Source organism: Patiria miniata, unplaced genomic scaffold (assembly GCF_015706575.1).
Source record: "Patiria miniata isolate m_02_andy unplaced genomic scaffold, ASM1570657v1 HiC_scaffold_28, whole genome shotgun sequence".
NCBI classification, from domain to species: Eukaryota; Metazoa; Echinodermata; class Asteroidea; order Valvatida; family Asterinidae; genus Patiria; species Patiria miniata.
In genome coordinates this window covers 567390-577405 of record NW_024037067.1, presented here as the reverse complement: position 1 = coordinate 577405, position 10016 = coordinate 567390, and the positions used below count along the sequence as shown (strand labels likewise).

The following is a 10016-nucleotide window of genomic DNA, read 5'->3' as shown; positions in this document are numbered from 1 at the left end:
GAAAAGGGGTATTTTTTTATATATTTTTTTCACATCCGTTCTGAAATGTAAACACCCATAGCGCCCCCCCCCCCCGGTTCTGCCGCCCCTGCTTGGCCCGAACTGTGTAAAGTCTGTTTAATTCGTCTCACGGCTTCGCTCAGTTTTGCAAATCAATTCTTCGTGCAGCTGAGCGGGGTGTTATCTTTTGTATAATGAAAAATAGAATTAGCTGTTGCAAACTGCTTACCAACCAAAAGGACCTATGGTATAAATGCAAAAAAATAGTTAGTGGCCTGACGTTTCGACCCTAGCAGAGTCTTTCTCGAAGGCTAAATGACAAGACTATAAACATAAACAGGTACATGTATACATTACTGATGTAACAAAAGCAGTCAAGTGGAAATAGATGATGCAGAGGAAAATACACAGAGAAAGCAGGCGGCTGAACAGAAAGGAGGGTAACAAAAGGGAGGGGGATTGGGGGAAGGGGATGGTTGACCACAAGAGGTGGGGAACACAAAGGACAAAGTCAATGATGGGGAGAGGGAGAGAAAGGTAGTTAATTGGTGAATGAGGCAGACTGGAGGAGGGGGGGGGGCTTATCTGTGGTGAAAAGGAGAAGGCAAAGACAAAAAGTTATTAGTCATTTCCTTCTTGGATGTTCAGACCATGGGGTTGAATGGTCTGGAGACGTCTTATCCATAGTTTCTCTCTACTCAGACGAACAATCTCTCTGTGGTTTCCTAGTGCCTCAATGCCCTGTAAAATCATGTCAGAAATTGAGTGATTAGGAAGATTGAAATGATGTCCTACGGGTGTATCCAGCTTATGGGTGTTGACTGTGGATCTGTGGCCGTAGAAACGTCTCTTGAGTGTAGTTCTCGTTTCACCTATATATTGAACACCACAAACTTTGCAAGATATTAAATAGATTAGATTGTCTGAAAATGGGAACCAGCCCTATGTCCTATACCCCACAGTCTTTGCAACAGAATTATTTAAGCCATACAGTTTAATTATCGGGTGTATTGTTCTAAAAACCTTAATAGAATAATAAACATGCTTTTGTTACATCAGTAATGTATACATGTACCTGTTTATGTTTATAGTATAATGGTCAACAAACAAACCAAAAAAAACTTTTACTGATATGGTTTCAAACTAAATATAGAGGGGAACAGGTTTCCATGCTGCCTCAATACTACACTAACCTAAGTATAGCATATTGTATTTCGTAATACATATACATGTATGTTAAAATGAAAATGATGTATATCTATTAATATTTTATATACAGCCAGTGAAGTTTGTATTAAGAATATTGAAAAGATAGTATATCAATGATTGTTAAGGAAAGTTGAACTGCAATGGTTTTTCTGGCGTTTTATTATGAATACAGAGTCTGTGTCTTTTTAACTAAGCATGGTGGGCCATTCAATGATAATCAGTTTATTGTTGGGACAATATTAATTGTTCTAGTTCAGCTACCAAGATCAATTTGAAGTGTGACATGTTCTATTCTCGCTAGCACAACGGCTTGGCTGTAAATATTAAGCTTAATGCAGAACGGAAAAAAAGCTGTTGACTCACCTTTTTTTCTTCCAGGTACATGTACAGCAACGCATGTGCAGCAACGCATGTGTAGCTGCACATGTGTAGCTGCACATGTGTTGGTGCACATGCGTTGCAGCAACACATGTGCAGCAACACATGTGCAGCAATACATGTGCAGCAACAAATGTGCAGCAACACATGTGCAACAACACCTCTCAGGCGTGGTGAAATTTTGACAATTTGTGCTTGATATTAAAGTATTCAACAAAAATGCTCTGTTATTGATAGTGGATACAACTAGGTTAACCTTGTGTTTTTCTGAAATCAACGGGACCAAACTCAGAACTTGCTTTTAATACTTTAAGGGAGGTACCAGCCATATTGTATTTATGAAATGCATGGATTACAATTATCGCTTTTGCCACATTGGCTGCTTTGTATTAGAGACAAGCCATTGTAATTATTGATTGTAACTTTTGAGCAATTTAAATGTTTAGATGAATATCAGGTTTCTGTAGAACCAAAACAATTGCACATAAAAGACATGAAAGTTGCTCTCACTGGATTCCATTTAGATATGTAAACTCCCAAAGTGTACGGTGAATTAATTGAAGTCTAAATATTTAAAAACTATGAGGCATCCATGTTGATGCTTTGTCAGTGGTTGTGACCACTACTCCTATGGCGCGCCCTCCGTCTACTGAAAGAAAATTAAAGTAGACCGTTAGGCAACTTTGTCTCCGTGCGAGACACTATGTCGTTTAGCGCACCCTTTTTATGGCGAAATATTTTAGGTGCCAAAACAGTTTGGTTAAAATGCCCTCGTTAAATAGTGCAATAAACGAACTTCCAATTCAGTAAAACAGACATTTATTCATTTGCAAGGGGAATATGTTGCTCTTGTTCAACCTTGTTCCATGAACATTGACTTTCATTCGGATTGTATTTTTCACATTTAAAACGCTATATTATTTTGGTCCTATTATTGTAATTGTTCGACAGTTTCTCATGAATTGAAATCTGCCGATGTTACATATAATGACAAATTACAGGACGAAATTTCAATTGAATACATTTGGCGTTTCATGAGTTATTGCCCAAACAAGTGTGTCCTTTTTGTTCCGATTTATTTTTTCACACATGGCATAATTATGGTATCGTTCTTCTAGCAGAAAGTCTGTGGATTAGACGATCACGTGTGCATAATACACACCACAGCCGTCTGATAATATCCGTACATGTTATGTCATTTGCATTCATCCCTATGTAGCCCACCAATTTATTATCGGAAGCGCACTTCGATTAAAGAGTGTCCTGGTAATAACAGCCTGTAAAATTATTTCGTCTGGCATGCTGTCATTTAGAAATGCAATGTAGGTGATTTCTAGCGATCATTCTATCGACTGATTTTTGGGATGCAGAGTGCCGTTGACATAGCTGTTTTTACCTCTCTGCCGAGAGGCTCGAGGGGTAAAAAGGAAATTTATTCTAACTAATATAAGAGACTAAAAAAAACACTGTTTAGATATTTTGGTAAAAGACTGGCACATAGTTGTGTTAAAATGTAACCGTAAAAGGGCCGGGGGGCGGAATCCGCCCCCCCCCCCTCGACTTTTTCCGCGATAGCCTTTAAACATCTTTTTTTTCGCGACACGAGCTTTTATGACTTTTTAGCCTCGAGCCTTGCATATCTTTTGACACCAAAAACATGGCAATCGGACAAGGGGTTGTCGCGCAGCGAAATTTTTTCCGGCGCTACGCGCCGTGAAAACTGAATTTTCCAATATACGTCGTGTACACAAACCAGAATTTCCATTCATACATATGAATAATTAATTAGCCATAATTCCAAAACCCTTTGACCTTTGGTCATGACATTTTTTGGGTATGTTTATGAAGAGTTGCTCTATGCATGTACCAAGTTTCAATATCTTTTCTTCACTCGATAGCTGAGATCTTGGGGGGGGGCAAAATCCGCCCCCCACCGGCTGAGAGATGGTCAAAATAACCCGGCCCCTTTAGGGTTAAAAGAGGCAGGATTTTGGGTAACATGCAAATGTTGATTTTAGGCAATAAAACACAGCTTTTTGCTACAAAATTGCAAAATTCAACAAAATTTGTCAAAATATACTTAATTAATTGGCAAAATATACTTAAAATTGCAATTTATAAAAATTTTGCTTTTTTACCAATAAGTGCCTTTTTTCACCCCTTTTTATGTCAATTTTTTATTTGATGTATAACTGAGTGCATCTTGGTATTTTGTACCTGATCTGCTTCAAAGTGGTAGCTAACATGACCATTTATTATATAAAAAAAATATGACCCTCAGTATGACATTTTTACGGAATTGCCCTTTGAGAACTTACAATGTTAATTATCATTATTGTCCATGATTTGACTTGTAAACCATAACAAGCTGGAAAAAAATTGTGGATATGAAACAGATTTGCGAATTTTATGCGTTTTTAATTTTTACCTCCAATCGAATGACAAAGATCGACTTGGATGTTTTATAAAACAAGTAAAAAATGTTTTGCATTCATGCAATGGTGAGAATATTTTCATTTGTCGAAAGATGAAATGTTTTATTCAACTGGTTGACTTTGATGGAACATTCAATCTTTCAACTCATGAAAATATTTTCACCATTGCACTCTTAAACATTCATTATTTGTATAATAAACTACTAATGATCACGTACCTACTGTAATAAGGGGAGGCGTACTTTGTTTGGCTTCTGACGCACTGAGGACACTGTCGATATATAAAAAAACGTTTTGATGGCGCAACAAACATCGTCATTTCCCTCCTGGTTGACAAGTAAGTGCTTCTGGAGAACAAAAGTGGCGCCACAGGGTATCAAATCTCTCTGGACGTTATGCCAAATAAACCTCAGTAAGAGTTTGTCTTGTGGGAGAAGTTTCAACTGGTGAAACATAGTCTGGATGTCGCCTGAGATTGCTACATTAATGGGTGCTGGCGGAATCTGAGGAAGACTCCAAGCAGGGAGGCACCAAGTTTGGGCCCAGGCAAGAGGTGCTGGTTGAGGATCCTCCCATCATGTTCGGAGGAACAGTCAAACTGCCATTGTTCTCAACAACACGGTGTGGACAGTGTGGGCAGAACCATGACTCGTCTGTCCGGTTAGCTTCGTCCTCTTAACATAGCCCGCATCGACCAACTTCTGGATCTTCTAGTTCTGGATTTTGGCCAGGTTTGTCTGCTTTTGAAGTTTGTGCTCGATGTTTCTAATCTGAACATGGCTACTTCTGTGTCAGCATGAAACTAAACCCCGTCCTTAGCACGAAGAAGAGGAGTTGCAAAGCGCAGTGCATGGTCCTTCGTTATCGACTCGAATAGTCTGGTCTTCGAGTAGGTCGATCACTTGCTGGTCTTATTTAACACTCCATATCACCATGAACTTTTAACCTTAAGTTATTGTCATCATGGAGGGATAGGCCTATTCACCTGCACCCAATGCATGTACATCTGAAACGGCAGTGTCTACGCACATATACTTTTTGCTTATCCTATTTCGGAAATTTACCACGTGTTCAGTGATTAAGTGATTCTGGAAATTAAAGCTTTTCTTGTAAAGTGTTTGCTATTCTGCGTAAAGTCAGTGTTAGAGTCAGTGAAACATGATGATTGCAATGCGACATATTTTTTTCTGATATTTGTGTAAAGGATATGTGAACTGCAGTATCATCTGACATGTATCGCGAAATAGGAATCACATTCACTGCAGAGCTTGAGGCCAGCGGTAAACATACAGTGTACTAAACAAAGCCGTTGAAGAATGGCATTGTCAAACGGGACATCGAAGGACAAAAAGGAACTTTTTTTAAACTAAACAAATGCTCCCCAAAAAGAAGAGCATTACTCACCTAAGCCCGTTGTTTATTCTATTTGTTATTTTATTCATTGTTCTTTTTAAAGTAACACTACCGTTAACATTAAAATTGTCCATGGTGTTGCTGACAACTGAGGGTGAGTATAATGTCTTTCAATGGAATCCTTCTTCTTTTTCATTCATTCATTTTCATGATGACTTGATGAGTTGGGCCCAACTGTCCCTGTCGAGCATAGTGTTGGAAAGAGATGGACCACTCAGACCAGTTTATAGCTTGATGGATGTTTTCAGGGTCATGTTTGGACGACCTTTCCGTCGAGGGGCTTCAGGATTCCAGAGGAGAACTTGACTAGCTGGCTCATTATGTCGATAAACGTGACCGGCTAGCCGAAGGCGACGATGTCTGATGGTGGTGGAGATAGGGTGAATGGTTCCATACAGAACAGAGTTAGGGAGATGTTGTTGCCAAGAAACGTTCTGAACAGCCCGCAACATCCGTGTATAGGTACCATCAATTGATGCAGAGATCTTTTTTGGTCAGGGTCCAGGACTCGCAACCGTAGAGGAGGATGGATTCTACTGAGGTCTTGACGATCTTAAGTTTGGTGGACTTGGAGATCGAGGATCTCCATACTTTTGTCAGTGAGAACAGAGCAGCTTGAGCTTTTCTACACTCGATATTATGAGCTGTGCTGGTGATGGGTTGATGACCATGTACTTAGTCTTCTTTGCATTAAGAGAGAGACCAACGGACTTGCAGCAAGCTTCTACTTTGTGGAGGAGAGATTCGGCATCAAGGATGGTATCAGCAAGCAGACTAATGTCATCTGCATATTCTAGGTCGGATAGGTATTGGGCAGGGTGTCTACTACTCCTACGGCGTGAGAGAGTGAGACCATCGGTGACATTTAATGCTGTCCGCAGGGTATAATCCAGAATTATGACGAATAGGTAGGGGGCGAGAATATCACCCTGAAGAACTCCATTGTTGACGGAGAACGAACTAGATTCACCTTCAGGAGTGAGAGCAAAAGCACTTGTATCTTTATACATAATTTTCATAGCATGAATGGTCTCCGGGATACCGCAAGCATGCAGGATCTTAAACATTGTTGGTCTGTCAACAAGTCAAATGCTTTACGGAAAAAGATAAAAATGATGGCACCTTCCTTCTGGTGGTTACAAATTTCCTCAATAAGGCGCCTGAGGGCAAGGATTTGAGAAGAGGTTAGACGTAGAGGCCGAAAGCCACTTTGATTGGGACGGAGTATCTTCTCAACTTCCGGACGAACGCGATTCAGAAGTAGTCGATTGTATACCTTGGTAGCAGTTTGAGAGAGGCTGATTCCCTGGTAGTTGTCTGGGCAGCAGTTTGAGCGCGGCTGATTCCCTGGTAAATGTCTGGGATGGTGAGGTCCCCTTTCTTTGGAACTGGGACGATGCTGGACAGGCCCCATTCTAGAGGGCGGTTACCTTCAAGGGTTGCATTGCAGAACCGTGTGAGATATTTCTTAAGTTTAGGAAGCATCGAAACTTCAATAGGTATGTTGTCCACACCAGAAGCCTCGCCAAGCTTCACTTGTTTAATGGCTATGTTGACCTCTGTTTCGGAGAATTTGCCAGTTCGGATGTAAGGGTTCGGAACAAAGACGGGATCAATGGAGACTGGGTCATTGGAGGCATTACCAGAGCTGAGAAGGTTCTCAAAATGGGATTTCCAAGAGGCAAGTCGATCATTATCTTAAATGAAAACGGTGTTTGAACGTTTACCAGAGAGCTGTTTTACCAGTTCCAGGCATTTTGGATGGAATTGGTCGATTCCCGATCGTCAAAAGCACTGAGGATGTTGTTGACTCTGCAGTCTTCTTGCTCGGCATAGACACTGCTGAGGTTGGATTGAGCAGCAGGAAGATTGGTTTGTAAAGAGGTGAGTGCATTTGTTCGAGCTACATTGACTGGTGTAGATGATGCAATGGTATGTGGTCGTTTGGTTTGCGATGGAAGGAGAGACTTCCCAACACTCTCACACACTTTGACGAAAGAGCCATAAGATTGGTCGTCAGGGCACAATGAGGACCACTCATGGGTGATACGGTCCTCAAGAGAGGATGCAAGTTCTTTATCTGAATGCGTTGCAGACCAGTTCAGTCTAGGACGGGCAGTAGGTTTTGTGGAACGAAGACTGGGCCTTATCTTATCACATACTATACGATGGTCGGAGCCAATTGGATCAGATGTTGAAAAGCTTGATAATCTAGGATGCTGTTTTTCCAACGTTTACGGCACAGGATGAAATCAATCTGTGACAGGTACTTGTTAGGTTAACGGTGAGTCCAGAGCTTTTTGGAGGACTTCTTAAATAGTGTGATGGCAATCAAAAGGTTGTTACGATCGAAAACGTCACTGAGGAGCTGACCATTACGGTTGGTAGTAGAGTGGTAGGAGAACTGCCTTGCAACATGAGCGTTGAAGTCCCATCCGATGTCAAGAAGGGCATGTAAGGGGAATGGAGGCAATGGTGTCATTGAGACATTTTGTAGAACCCAGTAATAGACGCCTTATCACTGGTGTTAGTGGGAGAGTAAAAGGAGACAACGTATGTCTTAGGATTGTCTTTAAAGATGGCGAGCATAATTCTGTCGTTGATCTTAGAGATGGACGTCAGCAACGGAAGCAGTGATGTTTGAACAGTTATTGCTACACCACCAACGGCTGCACCTTGTCGATTCCGAGTTGCGGAAGAGGTGAAGATGGTTGATGATCCTAAACTAGAGATTCGGATATCAGGGTCTTCAGGTCGATTCACTTGACAGTGCTCTTGGATGCAGGTAACAGATAAATTGTAGTCACATAATGTTTATTAAGTTCCTCTCTTGATGACAGCGAAGAGAGACTGTGACAATTAAGCTGATCAAAAAAGGATAGTTTTTCTAGGTCAAGCAAGACCCTTCCGGAAACTATTTTTATCAGATGATGCCCTCCCAAGAGGGTTTCGGACGCCGTCGTAATAAGACAAAGTGTCAATAGTTCCGTGAGAGGGCAGATTTGAAGCAGGGGCTTTAACCCTGGTGCTGAAGGCTGAACTCATCATGTTTTTAAGAGGCTGAATACTCAGTGTGACGCCAGGGAAAATGACAATCTCCAAACCACTCTTAAGGAATACCACAGAAAGAAGTACTGCACGCCATCATAACCAGGTGAACAAGCCTATCAACCAAGCCTGCCTATTCCGCCGATACAGATTGTATGTACTAGACTGGAGAGGTCCCTCACCTACAGGAGTCCAACATACAGGTCTACTCATGTAGTTTAGCCGACCAGCCGAGGTCAGGATACCGGGGTGTGGCCACTGCCGTACACAAGTAGTTCAGTGGAGCCATACATGAGCTAGGGTGAACTGTTGGAACTAGTGGTTAGAGCCCCCATAAACATGGGCGGTTGCCCGTCGCCAAAGGTACTATCCATCCAGAACACCCCAACACCCCAATGGATTCCTACAAAACAGAAATCAATACGAACAAAAGGAATTCAATAGGGACAATAACCTTTTCACTACACAATATTCTGCACATAATGAGATATGAAACTGAGTTGATTACAATGAGGAACACAGTACATGCTCCATGCATCTTGCGTGAGATTTGGTCGCACTTAATTTTGGAGCATTTCAATGGCCTTGAAATTCAAAATCAAGGGTTACGTCCAACCATATTGTATTTGTTTTCTAATAAAAGATTGGTCTAACATGGATGACTACTATTACCAGAAAAAATACTCTAAATAAAATGTCTAGTGATTCAGTTAAAACTATAGTGGAATAATACTTTGTACACATTCATGTTCAAAAATTCGGTTCGCTAAGGGAGCGTCTCAAAAGTCGGAACGGGAACGTTCCGTTAGACCGTTCCAGCGGACCGTTCCATATACTACCTTAGACTGATGGGTCTCCTATACCCTAGGTCCTCCCTCTACTGACACTGCAACCCTACTGTTCCACTTCAGTGGGCACCAAGCTTGCTCTAGGATCCTGTCTACTTTGCATCCTCACAGGATGCAACTTCACACTCCATTGAATTCACCTTTTGCTACTTAAGTATTCATTTTCTTAGAGTTTAGGCACTCTCCTGAAGACGGTCAGAGCATACTGACCGGAACGTCGAGTTTATACCTCTGGTTCTTTTCAGAACCATTCTCTTAGTTGAGAAATTATTCGCACATGGTGTTTCCGCAAACCTTTCATTAGTATCTTCACCATGCAAAGCCATGGTCAACTCGAAACTGAAAGAGTGAACGCGAAACTCATCATGCAAGTCAGTTATATTTTTGAGGAAAAACGGGTATAAAGCCTATGGAGAAAGGATTGTGTACAAAGTCTATGGAGAAAAGTGATAACACCCAAAAAAGTGCCACCGCTCACACTGCAAAAGTATTACACATTTTCCAACTCTAGACGTACATACTTTGCCAAAAATCGCTATGAGCAATGCTCTTTTCGATCATATAAAACCGGTAGCGTAATTTTTGGACCGAAGCTAATAGCCCACCTCAAATTTGGAGCCGCAAAATTGTTCAATTTGTTATTTTGAGCTTAATTATATAACATACTGAATATAAACTAAAAATG

At 41.2% G+C, this 10016-nt stretch overlaps 1 protein-coding gene across 1 annotated transcript; it reads right to left on the bottom strand.

Annotated features, from left to right (window-relative positions):
- Nucleotides 1-6031: 6031 nt before the first annotated feature.
- Nucleotides 6032-7917, bottom strand: LOC119735043. The gene is made up of 3 exons (XM_038208732.1): nt 7809-7917; nt 6712-7132; nt 6032-6509 (listed from the first exon to the last, which is right to left on the bottom strand). Exons 1-3 carry the CDS (start codon nt 7915-7917, stop codon nt 6032-6034), a joined length of 1008 nt encoding a protein of 335 aa, XP_038064660.1.
- Between the last annotated feature and the right edge of the window lie 2099 nt (nt 7918-10016).

Coding starts and splice junctions, on each gene's coding strand:
- LOC119735043 (XM_038208732.1), bottom strand. CDS start 7,917: ATGACACCATTGCCTCCATTCCCCTTACATGCCCTTCTTGACATCGGA. Junction 7,133..7,808: donor CTCTACTACCAACCGTAATG/GTCAGCTCCTCA, acceptor TTTTCATTTAAG/ATAATGATCGACTTGCCTCT. Junction 6,510..6,711: donor TCTCTCAAACTGCTACCAAG/GTATACAATCGA, acceptor ACTTGTTGACAG/ACCAACAATGTTTAAGATCC.